Raw genomic sequence first — 26,319 nt, 5'->3', positions numbered from 1 at the left:
TCAAACCCCACCATCTGCCAGGGTGGGATTTGAACCCAGGTCCTGAGATCAGCCTCTGGATCAACAGTTTGGGGATAACACCACGAGGCCATCACCCCCTATAAATTCACCACCTCTGGCTGAAGAAATTCCTCCTCATCTCAATTCTAAAAGCTCTTCCCTTCACTCTGAGGCTGTGACTAGACAGGTCCTAGTCTCTGAAAACATCATCTCTATGTAACTCTGTCCAGGCCTCTCAGTGATCTCTAAGTTTCAACATGACCCTTCTCATCCTTCTAATGAGTACAGACCCAGAATGCTCAATCGCACCTCATGTGATATTGTATCAGCTCCAGCTCAGAGGGTTGGCCAGCCTAACGGAACTGTGCACCACTGGAACTGTGACATTCCCAATCCCCCTTCGGACCTGAGCTGACAGCCCTCACCAACCCCCCTCTCTCTGACCCAATCAACTGGCTCCCGACTGAAAGGCTCGAGACCTTCCAAAACGTACCAGAAATTGGCAACGAGTGTCCAGGAAAGATGGTGTGCCCTCTCTGTCTGTCTCCTCTTGTGCCCAATGGCCTGGACGTGTGCGTGGACCCATCGATGCTGAGGCAGGGATCGGAAATCCCGGCTGAACATTCACAAAAAGGGACTGGTCACAGAAATTGTCATGGGCAGACTGCGACAGCCGGGCCAGTGTTTCTGCAGCTCAATCCTGATCTCCCTCTTCGAGCAGCGTTCTGAGTTGGGTGACGCACACTCACAATCATAAATTCAACCATTTTCACACCCTCTAATCCCCACCTTTCCCAATGCAAACTTTTGCGGTTTACAGGATTACTCCTCCAACCTCTTGATCAATCTGGCTGCCTCCTTCTAACAGCGGAATGGCCTTTCCTGTACCGTGGTGACAAGAACAGTATACAGTGTTCCAGCGGACTCACTCCGCTGCACAAAAACCAGTGAAAGCGAGAAGGCTTTCAAGTCAATTTTTAAAAACTGTTTCATAGAAAAAGGCCTTGGGTGCGGTGCCAGCATTTGTTGCACATTCATGAATGCCCTGGAGGAGGCAGCGATGAGACTCCTTCTTGAACCACTGCAGTCCGTGCACTCCCATATTATTGTGAGGGAGGATTCTGACCCAGCGACAAAAACGCTGAAGTTATTCTAAGTCTAGGTGGCTCCACATGATTCCAGACTCCTGTCCTCCGAAAAGGTCGAGGTAGCCACTCAGTTCCAGGGCAACTAGGGACAGGCAATGAAAATCTGGCCCAGCCAGTGATGCACACGGGTGTGAAACGTGAAGAGAAACTACAAAACACTGAAATGCCAGCAGCGCTGCCTCTAGTGCACTCTGCTACGGACCCAGTGAATCCCTCCGGCCCGCTTTCATCCGCCTGGAGAAAACTCACCCTGTCCTCTTGCTCCGCCTGCAGCTCTCTGACCCGCTCCAGGATCCCGGCTTGCGCCCGCTCCAGGTTCACCGCCAAGCCAGTGATTTTGATAACGTCGGACTGGTGCTCTGGAGGGGGCACCGCGATGTTCACCTGAAACGAGAGACGCAGCGGGAGAGAGAGAGGGAGAGAATGAAAGAAGAGGGAGGGAGAGAGTGCTACACTGGTGACGGACATTGTGTGATCATCTAAACAAGGGAACAACTCCCAAAATTTCTCATACCGTTACACGCACAGAAACCAGGAGGGGTTTCATTAATTTGCTGGGATAGAGATGTGAAGTTAACACAGTAGGTATGTATTCGGGGTCTCTGTCTGCTGCTCCCTGGAAGTCATATTGTCTCGGGCAAGTACAATCATGGGAATGGTTCCAGGGATGAGAGATTTGGACAAATTGCAGATGAGGGTGGATTGGATTGGCCATGCTGAATTGCCCCACAGTGTCCTGGGATGTGCAGGTTAGATGGGTTAACCACGGGAAATGCAGGGTTACAGGGTGGGGGGTGGGGTCAGGGTGGAATGCACTTTGGAGGGTCGGTGTGGACCTGATGGGCCGAATGGCCTGCTTCCACACTCCAGGGATTCTATGACTCGAAAGTGGAGAAGTTGGGATGCTATCCTTTGAAAACGTAGAGAGGAGACCTGATTGAGGTGTTCAAACTCACCAGGAACGGGGTGGGGGGGGGGTGGTGGTGTTCTAGACAGAGCAGGCAGGGAGCAACAGCCCCCATTGGTCGAGGGTCTTGGATGAAAAGGCACACAGGTTAAAGGTGATTGACTGAACTGACAATGGAGACACGAGGAGAAACATTCTCGCCCTGTGAATGGTTAGGGTCTGGAATGTACTGCCTGGCAGTGTGCCAGGAGGCAGGATCAACCTGAGGCTTTCAGGAGGGAACAGGATTGTTATTTGAAAAGGAAGAACGTGCAGGGTTACAGGGTGAAGGCAGGAGAATGGCTGGGCTGCACTGCTCATTTAGCAAGTCAGCACAGACACAATCCTCTTGCGATGCAGGAACAAGAGCTCTGACGTGCTTGAGAGGCACTTACTACCAGTCTGGCAGCACCCTGAACCTAAAATTCTCAATGCCGTGATCACCACCCTCCAAGGCCTCACTCACTCCCTCCTGGCTGAGGATCGAGGGAAAGAGCAGTCCGGACTGCTCTATAGACATAGAATCCCTACAGTGTGGAAACAGGCCCTTCAGCCCAACCAGTCCACACCGACCCACCAAAGAGTAACCCACCCAAACCCATTCCCCGATATTTCCCTCTGACTAATGCACCTAACCAAAAGAACCCTGAACACTATGGGGCAATTTAGCATGGCCAATTCACCCTAACCTGCACATCCCTGGGCACTATGGGCAATTTAGCATGGCCAATTCACCCTAACCTGCACATCCCTGAGCACTATGGGCAATTTAGCACGGCCAACCCACCCTAACCTGCACATCCCTGAGCATTATGGGCAATTTAGCATGGCCAATTCACCCTAACCTGCACATCCCTGAGCACTATGGGCAATTTAGCATGGCCAATTCACCCTAACCTGCACATCCCTGAGCACTATGGGCAATTTAGCATGGCCAATTCACCCTAACCTGCACATCCCTGAACACTGTGGGTAATCTATCACGGCCAATCCACCCTGACCTGCACATCCCTGAGCACTATGGGCAATTTAGCATGGCCAATTCACCCTAACCTGCACATCCCTGAGCACTATGGCAATTTAGCACGGCCAATCCACCCTGACCTGCACATCCCTGAGCACTATGGGCAATTTAGCATGGCCAATTCACCCTAACCTGCACATCCCTGAGCACTATGGCAATTTAGCACGGCCAATCCACCCTGACCTGCACATCCCTGAGCACTATGGGCAATTTAGCATGGCCAATTCACCCTGACCTGCACATCCCTGAGCACTATGGGCAATTTAGCATGGCCAATTCACCCTGACCTGCACATTTTTGGACTGTGGGAGGAAACCGGAGCATCCAGAGGAAACCCACGTAAACACAGGGGAGAATGTATAAACTCTACACAGACAGTCGCCTGAGGTCACTGGCACTATGAGGTAGCAGTGCTAACCACTGAGCCACCGTGCCGCTCACTACTCTCTGCCTCTGACGGAAGCTGACTGAAGTATTTCACCTGGGTAAGGTCTGCACTGGTTCCCTGTCCTGTTCCATAGTTAGGCAACTAACTGCTAATGTTTGTCCAGTGCAGTCGCACAAGTGGTGGGGATATAGTGGTAACCGCAGAATGGAAGTATCATAGAGTCTATTCAGCCGATCGGGTCCACGCCGACTCTCCAAACAGCCTCCCACCTAGATCCAGCCCCTACCCTATCCTTATATCCCTGCATTTCCCATAGCTAATCCAGCTAGCCTACACATCCCTGGACACTATGGGCCATTTAGCATGACAAATCCACCTGAATCTCTACATCTTTGGACTGAGGGAGGAAACAGGAGGAAACCCACACAAACACGGGGAGAATGTGCAGACCCCACACAGACAATCGCCTGAGGGTGGAATCGAACCTGGGTCCATCGCGCTGTCAGGCAGCAGGGCTAACCACTGAGCCACCAAATGTTAGCCCCCCTTCTTAACCTATTCCTATGCCTATTCAGATTGCCTTCCTGGCAATGTGACGTCCACCCTACCTACGTGTTGTCAGAAAATCTGGCTAAGATGTATGCTGTCACTCCATAAACCGATGAGCACACAGCCCAGATCCCTGTGGCACTCAACTGGATACAGCAGGCCAACGAATCGCCCAATTAATGTCCCAATGGGCAGCACAGTGGCTCAGTGGTTAGCACTGCTGCCTCACAGCACCACGGACCCGGGTTCGATTCAAACCTCGGGCGACTGTGTGTGTGTGGAGTTCGCACATTCTCCCCGTGTAGGGGGATGGGTCTGGGTTGGCTATTCCTGGAGGGTCGGTGTGAACTTGCTGGGCCAAATGGCCTGTTTCCATACTATAGGGATTCTATGATACCCCCAGTGTACTCATCTCGAAGGAGAGACCGTGAATGTTGAATATCCCCACTGCCTGAAAGCACTCGCAGATCACTAAGTAGTCTGCTCCCGGGCATGAACAGTCAGAAAATCTGCAATAACAAGTTGCAGTGCTGCAAAGTGACTGTTGGGGGCACTGTTGCACCTGTAAACGACAGCAGCAGAGAGGAATACCTCTGACACGAACTCTAGCCTCAACAGCGACAGGGACTCATGTGTAATCACACAGGTCATTCACAAATAGACGCCTGTCGTGTCTCAGTTGGTTCAACTCTTGCCAGCTCTGAGTCCAGAGTTATTGAGCCAGTAATCAGGCTAACAGTGGAGGACTGAGTGAGTGCTGCACTGCCTGAGCAGCAGTCTATCCGCTCAGATATTAAACAAGGTCCTCCAAGGGTGCTCGGAGGCACCATTTCAAAGAACATTCGAGGAGGAGGGTGCCAGTGAGCAGCGGAGGAGGGGTCTCCCACCAACACCACAACAGGAAAACATTGCGGATGCTGGAAATCTGCAATCAAAACAGAAAGTGTGGGAGCACCTGGGAAGACTAGTTTAATTTGGCAACATGGTCAGTGCAACATTCCTGATGAAGGCCTTATGCCCGAAATGTCGGATGCTATCTGACTTCAAACGTGGTCAGTGTGGACTAGTTGGACTGTACGATCTGTTTCCACGCTGTATGACTCCAGTCCATGACAGAATCAGAACTGGAATGACCTGAAGATAGGGAGGGAGCTGCAGAAATAGTAATCTGATTCCTTCTTGTGCAAAGTCAAAAATCTGATACCAGGCCAAATTTTTCCTTTTACTGATTTGAACTTGTGTCTTACTAACAATTTAAGTAATACAATACAATACAGCACAGGCCCACCAAGCCTGCGCCGATTCTAATCCTTATTTAGACTTGTTCCTTATTGCCCAGGCATGGTTTCTATTCCTCTGTTTGCCTCCTGTTCATACGTCTATTAAGATACACCTTAAACGTTGCCAACGTACCTCTTTCCACCACCTCCACTGGCAGTGTGTTCTAGGCACTCATCACCCTCCGTGTGAAAACTGTCCCCCCATTTCTCCCCTCAACTTTCCCCCTCTCACCTTGAACCTGTGTTCTCTTGTAGTTGAGCCCTCCACCCTGGGGACAAAGCCTCTGACTATCCACCCTATCCATACCTCTGGTTAAAAATCACCCAACACCAGGTTATAGTCCAACAGATTTATTCGGAAGCGCTAGCTTTCGGAGCGCTGCTCCTTCATCAGGTGGTTGTGGAGTATAAGATCGTAAGACACAGAATTTATAGCAAACGTTTACAGTGTAATGTAACTGAAATGATATGTTGAAAAAGACCTGGACTGTTACATCACATTGTAAACTTCTGCTATAAATTCTGTGTCTTACGATCTTATCCTCCACAACCACCTGATGAAGGAGCAGCGCTCCGAAAGCTAGCGCTTCCAAATAAACCTGTTGGACTATAACCTGGTGTTGTGTGATTTTTAACTTTGTACACCCCAGTCCAACACCCCAGTCCAAATCATGTCTACCTCTGGTAATTTCGTAAACCTCTATCAGGTCACCCCTCAACCTCCGCCTTTCCCGTGAAAACAATCCGAGTTTATCCAACCTCTCCTCATAACTGAAATCCTCCAGACCAGGCACAATCCTGGTAAACCTTCTCTGCAGACTTCACCTCCTTTTGGTAGCATGGCAACCAGAACTGCACGTAATATCCCAAATGCGGCCTAAATAAAGTTTTATACAGCCCTAACATAACTTGCCGACTCCTATATTCAATGCTTGGCCAATATTTGAAGAGCTCTGTGAAGGATACTGCAGGGTGTGAAGTTCTGAGATAATTACAGGCACAATGGCTCATTGCTAGGAGGCAGCCCGATCACGCATGGTGACACCAGAATCTACTGCACAAGACAGGCCATTCGGTCTGACTGCCCCAGCCTTACCTCATACTCCTCCATCATTTTGCGAATGCCACTACCTTTTTGCCCGATGATGTACCGATGTAGATCAAATGGAACCTCCACATCGACGGTAACTGGAACAAGGGCCTGGCAATAACAAAGGCTGGGTCAGATTCCATCTGCACAACCCTCCCGCACTCAGATAACACATGACACTCTGCGGATCCGGGGCCTTAGCGCTGTGGGCCAGAGCACATCGTCCTACAGGTATCAATCCTTCCCAGGAGAAGGACAACACGATGTTAGATACAGAGTAAGCCTCCCTCTATTTAGTCCCCATCAAACATCCCCAGGGCAGGTACAGCATGCACGGGGTTAGGTAGAAAGTAAAGCTCTATGCAGGTAACGACGCCTCTACACTGTGGTGACTCTGTCTCGCTCTCTCTCGAAAGTACTGTGCATATTCAATCAACCTCTGGCATAAACCAGAGTCGAGAGTGTGGTGCTGGAAAAGCACAGTAGGTCAGGCAGCATCCGAGGAGCAGGAGAATTGACATTTCAGGCATAAGCCCTTCCACAGGAATGAGGCTGTCAGCCGAGGGGGTGGAGAAGTAAATGGGAGGGTGGTGGGGCTGGGAAGAAGGTAGCTGACAGTGAGATAGATAGATGGAGGTGGAGGTAATGCTGAAAGGTCAGAGAGGAGGGTGGAGTGGATAGGTGGGAAGGAAGATGAACAGGGAGGACAGGTCATGAGGGCGGTGCTGAGCTGGAAGGTTGGATCTGGGATAAGGTGGGGGGAGGGGAAATGAGGAAACTGGTGAAGTCCACATTGATACTGTGTAGTTGGAGGGTCCTGAGATGGAAGATGAGGCGTTCTTCCTCCAGGCGTTAGGAGCTCAGGGTGTGATGGTGGAGGAGGCCCAGGACCTGCATGTCCTTGGCGGAAGGAGAGGGGGAGTTGAAGTGTTTGGTCACAGGGCTGTTGGGTCGGTTGGTGTGGGTGTCTCTGAAGCGCTCTGCAAGTAGGTGTCCAGTCTCCCCAGTGAAGAGGAGACCGCATCGGGAGCAACAGACACAGGAAATGTCATGTGTGGAAGTGCAGGCAAAACTCTGATGGATGTAGAAGGCTCCTTTGGGGCATTGGATGGAGGTGAGGGGGGAGGTGTGGGCGCAGGTTTTGCAATTCCTGTGGTGGCAGGGGAAGGTGCCGTGAGGGGACGGTGGGTTGTTAGGGGGCGTGGACCTGACATGAGAGTCGCGGAGGGAATGGTGTTTACGGGTGCGGAGGGAAATATATTTCTGGTGGTGAGGTCTGTTTGTAGGTGGCGGAAATGGTGGAGGATGATGCGGTGTATATGGAGGTTGGTGGGGTGGAAGGTGAGGACCGGGGGGGTGGGGGGGGGAAGGGTTCTGTCCTTGTTGCGGTTGGAGGGGTGGGGTTCGAGGGCGGAGGTGTGGGAAGTGGATGAGACATGCTAGAGGGCATTGATGACCACGTGGAAGGGAAAATTGCGTTCTCTGGCATGAATCAGCCTGAGTGCATGATGGGAGGTCCCAGAAATCATATTACAGCTTGAAAGCAGCAGATTAAGGTCTCCTCAGACTGACTGCTGCTCCAGGACAACACTCACCCTCAAGGCTGGGATAGGGAGCCTGGTAACGCTAAACCGCGGAGACATTCATGGTGACCTACCAGCAGCGCCTCGCGAGCCCCCTCACACTTCTCCTTCCGGCCCGAGATGACGATAACATCGCACTTCCTGGGAACATGCTCCGTCTCCCTGAGGTCAGAGTTCAAGTCGCCATTTTCCTGAGGGTGTAGATCCAGACCTGCTCAACGGCAAGAAGCCAGCATGTGTCAGGGGGTCATGCACAGAGCGCTACATGTCGCAGAACCAGACTGGATCGTCCCCTTCTGCACCTCCATTCGGTGTCCTCGAGACTCTCGCCTCTGAGTAACAAGGTTGCGGGCTCAACTCCCACCCTAGGGTCTGAGCACATAAATCACGGCTGGCGCTCTGACCTGAAGCAGTGCCATGCTGTCGGATGTGCCACCTCTCAGTTGAGGTGTTAAACCCAGGCACCCACAACATTATTTACCCAAGGCAACTTCACAAAACAGATTATTTGATCATTATCACATTTCTTTTAGTGGGATCATGCCTCATGCAAATTGGTTCCTTTGTTTCCAAAGTCACACCAATGACTTGACTTTGAATTGGACAGTCACAGAGATGTACAAGCTCAGAAACAGACTCTTTGGTCCAACTCGTCCATGCCGACCAGATATCCTAAATTAATCTACTCGCATTTGCCTGGACTTGGCCCATATCCCTCTAAATCCTTCCTATTCATGTACCCAACCAGATGCATTTTAAATGTACCAGTCTCCACTCCCTCCCCCCACCTCCTCCCGGCAGCTCATTTCATACATGGACCACCCTCTGTGTGAGAGAGTTGCCCCTGAGTTCCCTTTTATTTCTTTGCCCTCTCACCTTAAACCCACGCCCTCTAGTTTTGGACTCCCCTACACTGAGGAAGAGACCTTGTCTGTTGACTCTATCCACGCCCATCATGATTTTATAAACTTCTATTAGGTCACCCCCTCAGCCTCCGAAGCTCCAGGGAAAACAGTCCCAGCCTATTCAGCTTCTCCCTGCAGCTCAAAGCCTCCAACCCAGGCATCATCCTTGGAAATCTTTTCTGAACCCTTTCAAGTTTCACAACATCCTTCCAATAGCAGGGAGACCAGAATTGAATGCAGTATTCCAAAAATGGCCTCACCCATGTCCTGTACAGCCGCAACATGACATCCCAACCCCAATACTCAATGCACTGGCCAATAAAGACAAGCGTACCAAACGCCTTCTTCACTACTTTGTCTACTTGGGACTCTGCTTTCAAGGAGCTATGAATCTGCACCCCAAAGTCTTTTTGCTGAGCAGCACTCCCCAGGACCTTACCATTAAGTGTAAAAGTCCTACCCAGACTTGCCTTTCCAAAATGTAGCACTTCACATTTATCTAGATTAATGATTAGCTAACCATTAGTTGTACAGCAAGTTGAGATGTTCGGTGTTCGTGAAGGGTGCTATGTAGATTCGTTTCATTCAATCCTGATTATCACTGATCAGCTCCATTTCCCTGCCTTGGATTCATGTTCACATTAAAACATTTCTCAAAAAGAATCTCATCGCTGTAGCCTTGAAAACTCCACCTGGATCACTGCCTCCAGCAGCCTGTTGGGGACCAGGAGTTCTAGATTTCCTGCACCCTTTAAGCGGAGGAGTGTTTGCAGACATGACCCTCGCTCTATATTTACGTGTATGCATGCATTGCCCTCACCCTATTGCTCTGGGCCCCTCCAGCCACAGGAAACTGTCTCTTGCTCTTCCTCTTTCTCAAACATTTTGAACCTCTCGGTTAGTCCACCTTGACTGAGCACAGGAATGTGCAGGTTAGGGTGGATTGGCCGTGCTAAATTGTCCCATAGTGCCCAGGGATGTGCAGGTTAGGGTGGATTGGCCGTGCTAAATTACCCATAGTGCCCAGGGATGTGCAGGTTAGGGTGGATTGGCCGTGCTAAATTGTCCCATAGTGCCCAGGGATGTGCAGGTTAGGGTGGGTTAGCCGTGATAAATTGTCCCATAGTGCCCAGGGATGTGCAGGTTAGAGCAGACTGGCCATGATAAATTGCCCCATAGTGTACAGGGAGGTGCAGGTTAGGGTGGATTGGCCATGATAAATTGCCCCGTAGTATACAGGGAGGTGCAGGTTAGGGTGGATTGGCCGTGATAAATTGCCCCGTAGTATACAGGGAGGTGCAGGTTAGGGTGGATTGGCCGTGATAAATTGCCCCGTAGTATACAGGGATGTGCAGGTTAGGGGGGATTGGCCATGCTAAATTGCTCCACAGTGTACAGGGATGTGCAAGTTAGGGGGGAATTGGCCGTGCTAAATTGCCCCATAGTATACAGGGATGTGCAGGTTAGGGGGGATTGGCCGTGCTAAATTGCTCCATAGTCTTCAGGGATGTGCAGGTTAGGGTGGATTGGCCATACTAAATTGCCCCATAATATTCAGGGATGTTCAGGTTAGGCTGGATTGGCCGTGCTAAATTGTCCCATAGTGTTCAGGGATGTGCAGGTTAGGGTGGATTGGCCGTGCTAAATTGCCCGTAGTGCCCAGGGATGTGCAGGTTAGGGTGGATTGGCCATGATAAATTGCCCATAGTTCCCAGGGATGTGCAGGTTAGGGTGGATTGGCCATGCTAAAGTACCCATAGTGCCCAAGGATGTGCAGGTTAGGGTGGGTTGGCCGTGCTAAATTACCCATAGTGTTCATGGTGGGCAGGTTAGGGGGGATTGGCTGTGCTAAATTACCCATAGTGTCCAGGGTGGGCAGGTTAGGGGGGATTGGCTGTGCTAAATTACCCCATAGTGTTCAGGGATGTACAGGTTAGCGTGGATTGGCCGTGCTAAATTACCCATAGTGCCCAGGGATGTACAAGTTAGGGTGGATTGGCCGTGCTAAATTACCCATAGTGCCCAGGGATGTGCAGGTTAGGGTGGATTGGCCATGCTAAATTACCCATAATGCCCAGGGAAGTGCAAGTTAGGGTGGATTGGCCATGCTAAATTACCCCATAGTGTTCAGGGATGTGCAGGTTAGGGTGGATTGGCCATGCTAAATTACCCATAGTGCCCAGGGAAGTGTAAATTAGGGTAGATTGGCCATGCTAAATTACTCATAGTGCCAAGGGTGGGCAGGCTAGGTGGGTTAGCCAGAGGAAATGCAGGCTTACAGGGCTCGGGTAGGGATGGGGCTACATGGGATGCTCTTCTAAGGGTCGGTGTGGACTCGATGGACTAAATGGCCTGCTTCCACACTGTCGGGATTCTCTGAGTCTTCTATGAAAATGAAACAAAGAGCTGAATATCTGAAGTAAAAATAGAAACTGCTGGAAAATTCAGTCAGGTCTGGCAACATCTGCGGGGAGAAAACATTTCAAGTCTGGTGACCCTTCTTCAGAATCGAACTCAAAACATTAACTTCCATTTTCTCTGCACAGACGCTGCCCAACATACTGAGCGTCTCCAGCAATTTCTTTTTTGTTGCTATGTTTTTGTTGTTCTTTGCAAGTGCTTCTTGTACCTATGGGTTAGTACATTTCAGGCAAGGAGTTCCCATTCTGGTGGATCTTAGCCAGGGAGAATGGACTAGGGACAAGATAAAAATCTGCTCCTGATTAATAATGACAACTTGCACTTACATAGCATCTTTAACGTAGGAAGGTACCTGGTCATTCAGACACGTTTTGAGGCAGCATCTTTGAGGGGAGAGAGTTAGAGAGAGAGAGAGAGAGAGAGAGAGCGAGAGCAAGAAAGAGAGAGAGAAAACAGAGAGAGAGAAAGAGAGAGAGACAGAGAGAGAGAGAGAGAGACAGAGAGGTAGAGAGACAGAGAGAAAAAGAGAGAAACAGAGAGAGAGAGATAGAGAGACAGAGAGAGGTAGAGAGAGAGGTAGTGAGTGACAGACAGAGAGAGAAAGAAAGAGAAACAGAGAGATAGAGAGAGAGGTAGAGACAGAGAGAGAAAGAGAGAGAAAGAAAGAGAGAAACAGAGAGAGAGAGATAGAGAGGTAGAGATAGAGAGAGAGAGACAGAGACGGGGGGGAGAGAGAGATAGAGACAGAGAGAGAGAGAGACAGAGAGAGAGACAGAGAGAGAGAGACAGACAGACAGAGAGAGACAGAGAGAGAGAGAGGAATTTTAGGAAGGGAATTCCAGATCTCAGGGCCTATGCAGTTGAAGGCACGGCTACCAATGTTGGAGGAAAAGTAATTGGGGTGTGCTAGGGGCCAGAATGGGAGCACTGCAGAGACCTTGGGTGTTATGAGGCTGGATGAGGTTGTGGAGACAGGAAGACAGGGAAAGGGTGTGGTTGGGGAGTGGGGAGGAGGTGAAATAGACATCATGAAAACAAGATTTGAGAGTTCTGAAACTGAGGCTTCAATGGACATAGAATCTGTTTAGTTCAGGGACAGGGTACAGTGACTAGGTCCGAGCGAGGATAGGGATGGTAGAGTTTAGCGTGGTCTCCTGCGTAAGGGTTTGGTGGAGGGGGGGAGAGAGACAGGAAGATGGCCAGGAGAGAACTGGAATAGGCAGAAGTGCCAAAAAAGCACAAGCGTGGATGACGCCCCTGAACTGCTCCAGTGTGTCCAGCTACGCACCCTTCCGTGTCTGCGTGGGTTTCCTCCGGGTGCTCCAGTTTCCTCCCACAGTCCAAAGATGTGCAGGTTAGGTGACCTGGCCATGCTAAATTGCCCATAGTGGTAGGTGTATTAGACGGGGTAAATGTAGACGGAACGGGTCTGGGTGGGTTACTCTTCGGAGGGTCAGTGTGGACTTGTTGGGCCGAAGGGCCTGTTTCCATACTGTAGAGAATCTAATCAAAGTTCTAGCCTTGTAGGCAAAAGAGGAAAAATATCCTTGTCCACCCCCACCTCATCAGACATGGGAAAGATGTTTAAATAGCTCGTTCTGTCTTTCTTTCTCAAACACTCCCCTGCATGTCCAAACCTACTCCTTCGGACAGTCCACCAAACAGTTCTGCTGCCATTCCTTTCCCCTTTCTTTGCTGTGAAGCCATTCTGTTTACTACATTTACTAACAGCGTTGTATCAGACTTTAGATTCCTGGTCCCCATGTGTCATAATTACAGGGTTTGGCCCCACCCTGAGACCACTAAATGAACATCTATCATCTAAATGAGGCAGATCTCCTCATCAACGTGTGGAAAATCAACCTCCTGGGAGCAGCCCCATTGCCCTGGTGAGAGGTTATTTATAGAGCGTAAACAGGCTCCATTAGGTCACAAACACAGCTAAGCTGCCAAGCCCTGTCTCAGTAGGCCACGCTCATGCTTTAACCTGACAAGGCCGGGAGTTCAAACCCCTTCTCTAGAGACATAACGTGGGCTGTCACTTCTGTGCAGGCTGGAGGCTAAGGCATAGGACATTGCAAATTCCCTTCTAAAACCCACTTCATCCTGACTTGGAGCCATATTACCATTCTCTCACAGTTGCTGAATCAAAATCCCTCCCTCACAGCACTGTCTACACCACACGGACTACTGCAGTTCAAGAAAACAGCTCACCATAGTTAGAGAGAAATGGGTCTGGGTGGGTTACTCTTCAGAGGGTCAGTGTGGACTTGTTGGGCTGAAGGGCCTGTTTCCACACTGTAGGGAATCTCATCTATATATTAGCGTCTCCGGGGCAATTAGAGATGGGCATTAAATACTGGCCCAAAGGTGAGGACTGCAGATGCTGGAGATTAGTCGAGAGTGTGGTGCTGGAAAAGCACAGCAGGTCAGGCAGCATCCGAGGACCAGCATCAAACAGATTCCTGATGAAGGGCTTTTGCCCGAAATGTCGATTCTCCTGCTCCTCGGATGCTGCCTGACCTGCTGTGCTTTCCAAGTACAACACTCTCAACACTAAATGCTGAACCAGCTGGTAATGCCCACATCCCACAAAACTAAAAGTATGAGAAAACATCACAACCGTTCGCTTGTCCACACAGTTTGTCAAAGTTGGGCAAAACATTTTGAGTGAGATCTACCCGGGGTAAGATCGCATGCGTGAGATCTACTGGCTCCTATGGTCACAGAGGCCCATTTCATGTACTGGAACGGTACCTTGACTCTCATCCCGCTCAGGAAATTTGATCTGCACGTCATAGTCCCTGGTGATCTGCTGCACCTTGGAGCCCTTTAGTCCCATGACCGCTCGATGAAACCGCTGAGGGATTACGCACTCCAGGGTCACCTGGGCTTCCTAAAAAACAGACAGAAAAGGGTTAAAAAAAATCAGAAAAAGAGGCCATTTTACAGGGGTACTTTAAGTACAAAGTATTCTATATGTTGAAGTATGAGGTTTACTTAGAAGTGCAAGGGTAGATTTTAATTTTTATAGTAGGTAAAAACAAGGACTGCAGATGCTGGAACCCAGAGTCTAGATTAGAGTGGTGCTGGAAAAGCACAGCAGGTCAGGCAGCATCCGGGGAGCAGGAAAATCGACGTTTCGGGCAAAAGCCCTTCATCAGGAATAGAGCTGATTGGAATTTCAGGAATATTCCTGATGAAGGGCTTTTGCCCAAACGTCGATTTTCCTGCTCCCCGGATGCTGCCTGAACTGCTGTGCTTTTCCAGCATCACTCTAATCTAGACTTTAATTTTTACAGTTTCTAGTTTAGATACTGTAGTGTAGAAGCAGCACTTTTGGAGTATCGTGTGCAGCTCTGGTCACCCTGTCGTAGGAACGATATTACTAAATTGGAGAGGGTGCAGAACAGATTTATCAGGATGTTACGGGAATGGAGGGTTTGAGTTATCAAGAGGATAGTCCTTTTTTTCCTGGAGCGTAGAGGTTGAGCAGGTGACCTTATAAAGGTCTGTAAAATCGTCCAAATGCCTTTTAAATGTTGCAATCGTACTAACCTCCACCACTTCCTCTGAGAGGCTAATTATAGGTGGGCCATAAATGCAACCGTTGCTTGGGCAGCACGGTGGCTCAGTGGTTAGCACAGCTGCTTCACAGCGCCAGGGACGCGGATTCATTCCACCTTCGGAGTGACTGTCTGGGTGGAGTTTGCACATTCTCCCTCTGCGCGGGTTTCCTCCCACAGTCCAAAGGTGTGCAGGTTAGGTGGATCTGGCCATGCTAAATTGCCCGTAGTGTCCAAGGATGTAGATTTGGTGCACTAGTCAGGGGAAATAACTAATGGGTCTGGGTGGGTCAGTGTGAACCTGTTGGGCCAAGTGGCCTATTTGCACACTGTGGGACTTCTATGATAAATAACAGCTGCAACCATTACCAGTGATGCCACATCCCATACAAACGTGAATAAATAAATACTTCAGAAGACAAGCATCTGAACAAAATAGTCATTGTGACTTGGAATCCCTACAATGTGGAAGCAGCCCATCTGAGTCCACACTGACCCTCCAAAGGGCAGCTGCCCCTGCCTTGTATTTCCCATGGCCAGTTCACCTAACCTATACGTCTTTGGGCTGTGGGAGGAAACCAGAGCACCCGGGGGAAACCCACGCAGACACGGGGAAAATGTGCAAACTCCACACAGACAGTCATCCGAAGGTGGAATCGAACCCGGATCCCTGGCGCTGTGAGGTAGCAGTGCTAACCACTGAACCACCGTGCCACCCCAGAAGCTGGCCATTTGGCCCATCAGGTCAATGCTGGAAAGTAAAATTGAAATACTGTAATACATTCAATCCTGAATCCACTACCCAACGGAGTTCCCCGTTCAGTGTCTCTCAGTGATGCATTTCTGCCGAGTCAGTAGGTCGCCCTCTCACCTATGGGGACTGGAACAATGCTGGTCCCCCACTGGAGGCTCAGCCAGGCAATACTGAGGGGCTCCTGCACTGTCCGAGGTGCCTTCTTTCAGATGTTAACCTGATCCCCCTAAACAGCCTGTTCAGCTGGGCACAGCAGACCACTAGGTGCCAAGCGAAGAAGGGGAGTTATTCTCGCCAATGTGTGCCACCATCCCGCATCAGGTCCCAGTGTGTGGGATCTTGCTGTGCGCGCACTGGCTGTTGAATCTGAGTCCCAGCAAGCCGGATCACCCCTTGAGACCATTAGTGGGAAATCTCTCTTCCTTTCCCTTACGCTTACCAGGTCTCCGATGATTTCCTGGATTCTCCGTTTAGCTGCCTCCACACAGTCCTTCGCCCCTTTCAGCACCACCCGGTCACTCTGGACCCCTGTGCGCGGGAAGCTGACTGTCACACCTCCGTACTCCTCTGCGATCTCGCGTAGCACTTGTCCCCTGCGCGCCACAAAGTGCCGGTGATATTTGGGGTCCACGATCATCAAGTCTTCAATCACGTTGTCCTAAGGGAAAAGAGTCGCAGAATTGAGGACACCGCTTAAAGCCGGGGCTGGGTCGGAAGCACTCCTTGACCACTTAGAGGACCTCCAGGTGGTCTGAGGGCGCAGAGACCTCTTGAATACTGACCCGCTCCACGTGGAACAGCGGGCAATGCAGGATGCATGGTCGCAAAGTCTACAATGGGAATTTTACCGGCTCTCTCCACCCACTCCTGCATACCCATCGCATAAAATTCACAAGAAGAGGCTAATTTGTTAGCGAGTTTTGAGATTTGTAGCTCAGGTTGAGGTTCTAGATGTTAGGTTTGCTCGCTGAGCTGGAAGGTTCATTTTCAGACGAAGGCTCAGTGATGACGTTATGGTTTGCTCAGCGAGCAAACCTACATCCAGAGGCAAATTTGTGACCATGCTGGCCAGGAATAAGCTGTCCAGCCCTACACCATCTTTCAGCTTGCACAGAAACATAAATAATCACTTGTTGGGGCAGAACATAAACAATGCCAAAAGAGACACCAAGTCTGCACTTTTTGTCTTCCAACTGAAAACCAACTGAACTGATTAAAGCAAAACCAGGCAGGTAGACTCTAATTGGTGAGGACATTGCCATGGGGATGCAGCTGGGATCCGCTGTCTCAATAAGCCATTCTTGATGGGAAAAAAAACGCGGTGTGCGTACACATTCCATTTGCCTACGAAGAATAATGGCCTCTGTGTGAATAAATACATGGGGCATGTGCAAATGAATTACTCTGCAAGCCTGAGTGATCATCTCAACTTGGTTTCCAGTATAGCTCTTAGTGCTGTCAGAATTATTTAGTAAATGTGAAACAGAATCAGATCTAATGTTGCAAGTAATGGTCTGAGTTCCATTGCATGGGTCAGTTGAGCACAGTGGACTTGCAGATGGTCAGAAGGATGGTTTGTTCAGTACAGTTTACCAGGTGCTGGGACATATGGCCGACATAACTGGCATCACACTGGCACTGTAACTCATATACCACTAAACATATTTCTGGCCCGACAGCAGCATCCTGTTAGTGGAGAAGACCACTTGTGTGTTTGCTACAAAACAGCAGCATGACGGATGACTTATTTCACCACTTTTTGACACGCCTTCTCCTTTCAGGGTAACCTGAGGGAGCCTTTCAGAAATGGAGAACACGAGGATATAATGAGCAGAATGGAGCAGGCCAAGAATGGTATACAATGGATGCACACAGGCCACACTGTAGCTCAGTGAATGCGGTGCATGCCTCTGAGTCAGAAAGTCATGGGTTCGAGTTCAAAGCTAGGGACAAGGGCACAAAATCCTGACTGCCATTCCCAATGTCAATAGTGAGGGAACTCTCCAGCATTGCCTGATGTACGTACGCAATGTTAAATCAAGGCCCATTACCCCTCAAGGTCGGTCAATGCAAAAGATCTCACAAAAAAAGTATCCTCCCTGCTCTCCTGAACCTCTATTGACGCCTCAACCAATACATTGGGAAGACAGCTTCATCGCTATTTGTGAGAGCTTGCTTTGCATGAAGCGGGCACGTTTCCTACAAACTAAAACTTCATAGTCTGGAGACTGTACAGGACATTGATGAGGCCACTTTTGAATACTGTGTTCAATTCTGGCTCTCTGCAATGGGAAAGATGTTGTTAAGCTTGAGAGGGTGTGGAAAAGATTTGCAAGAATGTTGTTGGGGTTGGGGAGTTTGAGCTAGAGTGAGAGGCCTGGGACTATTTTCCCTGGAGTACTGGAGGCTGAGGGGTGACCTTATAGAGGTTTATAAAATAATTAAGGGCATGGATAAGGTGAACAGCCAAGGTCTTTGCCCCAGAGTAAGGGAGTCCAAAACTAGAGGGCATAGGTTTAAGGTGAGCAGGGAAAGATTTAAAAGGGACTTAAGGTCTAACCTTTTCATGCAAAGGGTGGTGCGTGTATGGAATGAGCTGCCAGAGGAAGTGGTGGAGGCTGGCACAATTGCTACATTTTAAAGGCATCAAGATTGGTATATGAAGAGAAGGATTTGGAGGGATATGGGCCAGATTAATGTAGGATATCTGGTCAGCATGGACGAGTTGGACCGAAGGGTCTGTTTCTGTGCTGTATAGCTCTATGACTCTAAGTGCTTTGGATGCCCTAAGATTGTATAAAATAAAACTTCCTTCCTAACAATGAGGTGAGGATAATTAACAGAGGGAACTTACCAGGTTCTTAATAAGAATCTCCAATTCTTTATGTGCCTGCTTTATTGCTTCTTCTTTTCCGACGATGGTGATGAGCTCTTGGTCCCTATCGTCTGCTGCGGGGAAGATGATGCGGGCTCCCGTGCGGTCTCGCACCCTGCGGATGTTACCGCCACCCCTCCCGATGAGAAATTTGTGGTATTCCGGTTTGGCGTGTAGCTCTACAGTGCAGTTGTTGATTTGCTGTAGGAGCGGGGAAGGAATCGAGAACGGAACGCTTGCAATCAGAATAAAAACGAAGAACCGCAGACGCAGGAATTGTGAAAAGCAAAACAGGAGTGCTGGGGAAACTCAGCGGGCCTGATAGGCATAGAGTCATAGAGATGTACAGCATGGAAACAAACCCTTCGGCCCAACCCGTCCATGCTGACCGGATATCCCAACCCAATCTAGTCCCACTGTAGAGAGAGAAGCAGAATTCTGTTTCTCTCTGCGCGGGGCCTGCTGGGTTTCTCTAGCACTTCCTACATGTACTTAATCACAAACCTCTCCTGCTGATGACACTGGGAGGATTAATTGTAAAGTTCTACCAGACAAAGCTTGCTTGGACAAGTCCTGTATCATCCTGCTTTACTTTGAATCCTCCCCATTAATCTACTGTGCACCCCCATTAATTAAACTAAGGATCCCATACGCTTTTAATTAGCCTTTCTGATGAGTTCTGAGAGACAAGTATGAATACATAGTATTGATTTTTTTTTGTACTTGCTTGTGGGATGTGGGCCTGCATTTATTGCCCACCCCTAGTTGCCCTTCAGAAGGTGGTGGTGAGCTGCCTTCTTCAACAGCCACAGTCCTTGTACTGCAGGTCGAACCACAAGGCCCTTCGGGAGGGAATTCCGGGATTTTGACCCAGCGACAGTGTAGAAACAGCCAATATATTTCCAACTCAAAAACCACACAACACCGCCTAATCGTCCGACAGGTTTATTTGAAAACACAAGCTTTCGGACCCTCGCTCCTTCTTCAGGTGTTAGTGAGCGAGCGAGGCTCAGAAAGCTAGTGTTTTCAAATAAATCTGATGGACTGTAACACGGTATTGTGTGATTGTTAACTTGGTCCACCCCAGTCCAACACTGGCACCTCCACAATATATTTCCAAGTCATGTTGGTGAACGGCATGGAGGGGAGCTTTTGCAGGTGAGTGATGTCCCCATATATCTGCTGCCCTTCGCCTTCAAGATGGAAGTGATCATGGGTTTAGAAGGTGCTGTCTGAGGAGTTTTGCTAAGTTCTTGCGTGCATCTTGTAGACAGTACACACGGCCGCTACTGAGCGTCGGTGGTGGAAGGAGTGGATGTTTGTGGACGTGGCACCAATCAAGCGGACTGCTTTGTCCTGGATGGTGACGAGCCTCTTGTTGGAGCTGCCCCCATCCAGGTAAAAGATTGGAAAGGTAGTGCAGGGGAGGAGAGATAACTAGACCTGTGTGCACTACCCCTAAGCCACCAGCAAACAGGTTCAGCACGATGCTGATGGAAAACTTAAACAAGTGCATTAATGCTGCTGATAAATCATCTAATTCTGTCTTGGTGCAAATTGGACCTCTGCTGAGATTTTTCTCTGCTTCCTGCTGTATTAAGTTAAAAATCACACAACACCAGGTGATAGTCCAACAGGTTTAATTGCAAAAAACACTAGCTTTCGGAGTGTCGCTCCTTCATCAGGTGATAATGCGACGCTCCGAAAGCTAGTGTGTTTCCAATTAAACCTGTTGGGCTATAACCTGGTGTTTTGTGATTTTTAACTTTGTACACCCCAGTCCAACACCGGCATCTCCAAATCCTGCTGTATTGTATTTGCTATACACTCTGATGTCCAAAACTGCAGTGGGCCTGGACAATGCTAATTTCTTAAACTATAATGGAATCAGACTGAAAAGGTCACCACGAGATCAGTCAAAGTGCCACGCGCAATCCTTCACATCCCACCATTTGTTGCTCCTGGTAACTGAAACTTCTCAGGAACAAAATAAAAATTATCTGATCAAATATTGTCTCTTCTGTTCTTTTAAGATTTTAGATTAGATTGGATTCCCTACAGTGTGGAAACAGGCCCTTCAGCCCAACCAGTCCACACCGACCCTCTGAAAGTAACCCACGCAGACCCATTTCCCTCTGACTAATGCACCTAACACTAAGGGCAATTTAGCGCGGCCAATTCACCCGACCTGCACATGCTTCTTCCTACAGCCTGCCCCTTCAAGATTTTGACCTACTACGTCCTTAAGTGACTCAGTGTCAAATTTTATTGCACAGCCCTTCTGTCCTGCACTTGGGGATGTGAAAGGTGCTATGTAAATTAACAATGTGACTGGAATACCTTCTCCTCAGCCAGCTGAAGCAACTGTTTCCTTGCTTTCTCCACTTCCTCGACAGGACCCCTGATGGTGACTTTGTCGCTGCCTGAGCCTTCAGAAGGGAAATGGATGTGCACCCCTCCACATTCCTCCATGAGTGACCGGACCAGACGCCCCTTAGCACCAATCAGAGAGTTGTGCAGTTTGGCAGGGATCAAAACATCCACCTCTTTGATATTCGCCTAAAGCCAACAGAACAGCAATTAAAGAGAGACAAACTACACACACGTGTGTGCGCGCACACGGATATACTCAAAAATACCATACAGCTGCCAATAATGAACTACTGCAATAAGAATGCATCTCAAAAAGGTATTGAGGAAGGTCCCATGTTCACGTTGCAGAGTGTGCACAATTAGTGCAGGGGTTGTGTCAAACTGAGGGCGACTAGAGCAGGCCATTGTCTGAGGTCTCACTGCCTGGACAATACAGCCAATGCATGTCTCAGTGACTTCAAAATGTCAGGGGAGGAGAGAATGTTAGATTGTGACTCCAAATCTCACCAATATCTGCAAAACACCATGTTATACACTGACAGATCAATCTCCAGCAGTACTATACCAGTGTGACACACTGACAGCCCTGAATACACCAGTACAATACCCCAGTGTTATAAGTGATAGACATGTCGCCATCAGTACTGTATCCCAGTATTATCGTGACAGACCTGTCCCCACCAGTACTGTACCTCAGTGTTATACAGTGACAGACCCTGTCCCCACCAGTACTGTACCCCAGTGTTATACAGTGACAGACCTGTCCCCACCAGTACTGTACCCCAGTGTTATACAGTGACAGACCTGTCCCCACCAGTACTGTACCCCAGTGTTATACAGTGACAGACCTGTCCCCACCAGTACTGTACCCCAGTGTTATACAGTGACAGACCTGTCCCCACCAGTACTGTACCTCAGTGTTATACAGTGACAGACCTGTCCCCACCAGTACTGTACCCCAGTGTTATACAGTGACAGACCTGTCCCCACCAGTACTGTACCCCAGTGTTATACAGTGACAGACCTGTCCCCACCAGTACTGTACCTCAGTGTTATACAGTGACAGACCTGTCCCCACCAGTACTGTACCCCAGTGTTATACAGTGACAGACCCGTCCCCACCAGTACTGTACCCCAGTGTTATACAGTGACAGACCTGTTCCCACCAGTACTGTGCCCCAGTTTTAATAAGTAACACATCTGTCCCCACCAGTTCTGTACACCAGTGTTATACAGTCACAGATGTGTCCCCACCAGTACTGTACCCCAGTGTTAGACAGTGACAGAGCTGTCCCCACCAGTACTGTACCCCAGTGTTATACAGTGATAGACCTGTCCCCACCAGTAATGTACGCCAGTGTTACACAGTCACAGACCTGCCCACCAGTACTGTACCCCAGTGTTATACAGTGACAGACCCGTCCCCACCAGTACTGTACCCCAGTGTTGTACAGTGACAGACCTGCCCCCACCAGTACTGTACCCCAGTGTTAGACAGTGACAGACCTGCCCCCACCAGTACTGTACCCCAGTGTTAGACAGTGACAGACCTGTCCCCACCAGTACTGTACCCCAGTGTTATACAGTGACAGACCTGTCCCCACCAATACTGTACCGCAGTGTTATACAGTGACAGACCTGTCCCCACCAGTACTGTACCCCAGTGTTAGACAGTGACAGACCTGCCCCCACCAGTACTGTACCCCAGTGTTATACAGTGACAGACCTGTCCCCACCAGTACTGTACCCCAGTGTTATACAGTGACAGACCTGTCCCCACCAATACTGTACCGCAGTGTTATACAGTGACAGACCTGTCCCCACCAGTACTGTACCCCAGTGTTAGACAGTGACAGACCTGCCCCCACCAGTACTGTACCCCAGTGTTAGACAGTGACAGACGTGTTCCCACCAGTACTGTACCCCAGTGTTATACAGTGACAGACCTGTCCCCACTAGTACTGTACCCCAGTGTTACACAGTGACAGACCTGTTCCCACCAGTACTGTACCCCAGTGTTATACAGTGACACATCTGCTCCCAGCAGTTCTGTACTCCAGTGTTATACAGTGACAGACCTGTCCCCACCAGTACTGTACCCCAGAGTTATACAGTGACAGACCTGTTCCCACCAGTACTGTACCCCAGTGTTATACAGTGACAGACCTGTCCCCACCAGTACTTTGCCCCAGTGTTACAGTGACACATCTGCTCCCACCAGTTCTGTACCCCAGTGTTATACAGTGTCAGACCTGTCCCCACCAGTACTGTACTCCAGTGTTATACAGTGACAGACCTGTCCCAACCAGTTCTGTACTCCAGTGTTATACAGTGACAGATCTGTCCCCAACAGTACTGTACGCCAGTGTTATACACTGGCAGACCTGACCCCATCAGTACTGTACCCCAGTGTTAGACAGTGACACATCTGTCCCCACCAGTAATGTACCCCAGTCTGATACAGTGACTGACGTGTTCCCACCAGTACTGTATCCCAGCATTATATATCAACAGGCCTGTCCCTATCGAAACTGTAACCCACTGTTATACAGTGACAGACCTGTCCCCACCAGTACTGTACCCCAGTGTTATATAGTGACAGACCTGTCCCCACCAGTACTGTACCCCAGTATTATACAGTGACAGACCTGTCCCTATCATTACTGTACCCCAGTGTTATACAGTGACAGAGCTGTCCCCACCAGTACTGTACCCCAGTGCTATACAGTGACAGACCTGTCCCCATCAGTACTGTGCCCCAGTGTTATACAGTGATAGACCTGTCTCCACCAGGACTGTACCCCAGTGTTACACAGTCACAGACCTGTCCCCACCAGTACTGTACCCCAGTGTTATACAGTGACAGACCTGTCCCCACCAGTACTGTACCCCAGTGTTAGACAGTGACAGACGTGTTCCCACCAGTACTGTACCCCAGTGTTATACAGTGACAGACCTGTCCCCACTAGTACTGTACCCCAGTGTTACACAGTGACAGACCTGTTCCCACCAGTACTGTACCCCAGTGTTATACAGTGACACATCTGCTCCCAGCAGTTCTGTACCCCAGTGTTATACAGTGACAGACCTGTTCCCACCAGTACTGTACCCCAGTGTTATACAGTGACAGACCTGTCCCCACCAGTACTGTACCCCAGTGTTATACAGTGACAGACCTGTCCCCACTAGTACTGTACCCCAGTGTTACACAGTGACAGACCTGTTCCCACCAGTACTGTACCCCAGTGTTATACAGTGACACATCTGCTCCCAGCAGTTCTGTACCCCAGTGTTATACAGTGACAGACCTGTTCCCACCAGTACTGTACCCCAGTGTTATACAGTGACAGACCTGTCCCCACCAGTACTTTGCCCCAGTGTTACAGTGACACATCTGCTCCCACCAGTACTGTACCCCAGTGTTATATAGTGACAGACCTGTCTCCACCAGTACTGTACCCCAGTATTATAGAGAGACAGACCTGACCCTATCATTACTGTACTCCAGTGTTATACAGTGACAGACCTGTCCCCACCAGTACTGTACCCCAGTGTTATATAGTGACAGACCAGTCTCCACCAGTACTGTACCCCAGTATTATACAGTGACAGACCTGTCCCTATCATTACTGTACTCCAGTGTTATACAGTGACAGACCTGTCCCCACCAGTACTGTACGCCAGTGCTATACACTGGCAGACCTGCCCCCATCAGTACTGTACCCCAGTGTTAGACAGTGACACATCTGTCCCCACCAGTAATGTACCCCAGTCTGATACAGTGACTGACCGGTTCCCACCAGACTGTACCCCAGCATTATATATCAACAGGCCTGTCCCTATCGAAACTGTAACCCAGTCTTATACAGTGAAAGACCTGTCCCCACCAGTACTGTACCCCAAGTGTTATATAGTGACAGACCTGTCCCCACCAGTACTGTACCCCAGTATTATACAGTGACAGAGCTGTCCCCACCAGTACTGTACCCCAGTGTTATACAGTGATAGACCTGTCTCCACCAGTACTGTACCCCAGTGTTACACAGTCACAGACCTGTCCCCACCAGTACTGTATCCCAGTGTTATACAGAGACAGATCTGTCTCCACCAGTACTGTACCCCAGTGTTACACGCAGACCTGTCCCCACCAGTTCTGTACATCAGTGTTATACAGTGACAGACCTGTCCCCACCAGTACTGTACCCCAGTGTTATATAGTGACAGACCTGTCCCCACCAGTACTGTACCCCAGTGTTATTCAGTGACAGAACTGTCCCCACCAGTACTGTACCCCAGTGTTATAGTGACAGACCAGTCCCCACCAGTACTGCACCCCAGTGTTATACAGTGACAGACCTGTCCCCACCAGTACTTTATCCCAGTGTTATACAGTGACAGACCTGTTCCCACCAGTACTGTGCCCCAGTTTTAATAAGTAACACATCTGTCCCCACCAGTATTGGACACCAGTGTTATACAGTGACAGACGTGTCCCCACCAGCACTGGACCTCAGTGTTATTTCGGCACAGACCTGTCCCCACCAGTACAGTACCCCAGTGTTATACAGTGATAGACCTGTCCCCACCAGTACTGTACCCCAGTGTTATACAGTGACAGACCTGTCCCCACCAGTACTGTACCCCAGTGTTATACAGTGAGAGAGCTGTCCCCACCAGTACTATACCCCAGCGTTATACAGTGATAGACATGTCCACACCAGTACTGTACCCCAGTGTTATATAGTGACAGACCTGTCTCCACCAGTACTGTACCACAGTGCTACACAGTCACAGACCTGTTCCCACCAGTACTGTACCCCAGTGTTATATAGTGACAGACCTGTCTCCACCAGTACTGTACCCCAGTGCTACACAGTCACAGACCTGTTCCCACAAGTACTGTACCCCAGTATTATACAGTGTCAGACCTGTCCCCACCAGTACTGTACCCTGGTGTTATATAGTGACAGACCTGTCCCCACCAGTACTGTACCCCAGTGTTATATAGTGACAGACCTGTCTCCACCAGTACTATACCCCAGTATTATAGAGAGACAGACCTGACCCTATCATTACTGTACTCCAGTGTTATACAGTGACAGACCTGTCCCTATCATTACTGTACCCCAGTGTTATACAGTGACAGAGCTGTCCCCACCAGTACTGGACCCCAGCGTTATACAGTGACAGACCTGTCCCCACCAGTACTGTGCCCCAGTGTTATACAGTGTCAGACCTGTCCCTACCAGTACTGTACCCAGTGTTATACAGTGACAGACCTGTCCCCACCAGTACTGTACCCCAGTGTTATATAGTGACAGACCTGTCTCCACCAGTACTGTACCCCAGTATTATAGAGAGACAGACCTGACCCTATCATTACTGTACTCCAGTGTTATACAGTGACAGACCTGTCC

At 49.5% G+C, this 26,319-nt stretch overlaps 1 protein-coding gene across 1 annotated transcript in view; it reads right to left on the bottom strand.

Moving 5' to 3' along the window:
- LOC122544392 (vigilin-like) overlaps nucleotides 1–26,319 on the bottom strand; it is a gene marked incomplete at its 5' end in the record, with an annotated part of 137,911 nt that overhangs the window by 19,718 nt on the left and 91,874 nt on the right. Inside the window, 7 exons of the mRNA XM_087982941.1 lie at nucleotides 1,398–1,532; nucleotides 6,432–6,536; nucleotides 8,083–8,219; nucleotides 14,092–14,230; nucleotides 16,094–16,312; nucleotides 18,509–18,730; nucleotides 20,870–21,088. Of these exons, the coding sequence (XP_087839067.1) occupies nucleotides 1,398–1,532; nucleotides 6,432–6,536; nucleotides 8,083–8,219; nucleotides 14,092–14,230; nucleotides 16,094–16,312; nucleotides 18,509–18,730; nucleotides 20,870–21,088 (1,176 nt within the window). The remainder of the gene's footprint in view (nucleotides 1–1,397; nucleotides 1,533–6,431; nucleotides 6,537–8,082; nucleotides 8,220–14,091; nucleotides 14,231–16,093; nucleotides 16,313–18,508; nucleotides 18,731–20,869; nucleotides 21,089–26,319) is intronic.

Source organism: Chiloscyllium plagiosum, unplaced genomic scaffold (assembly GCF_037043375.1).
Source record: "Chiloscyllium plagiosum isolate Xiang-an unplaced genomic scaffold, Cpla_swu_hap1 HiC_scaffold_44, whole genome shotgun sequence".
Classification (NCBI taxonomy): Eukaryota; Metazoa; Chordata; class Chondrichthyes; order Orectolobiformes; family Hemiscylliidae; genus Chiloscyllium; species Chiloscyllium plagiosum.
Note: the sequence above shows the minus strand (reverse complement) of the source record. Positions and strands in the feature narration are given on the sequence as shown.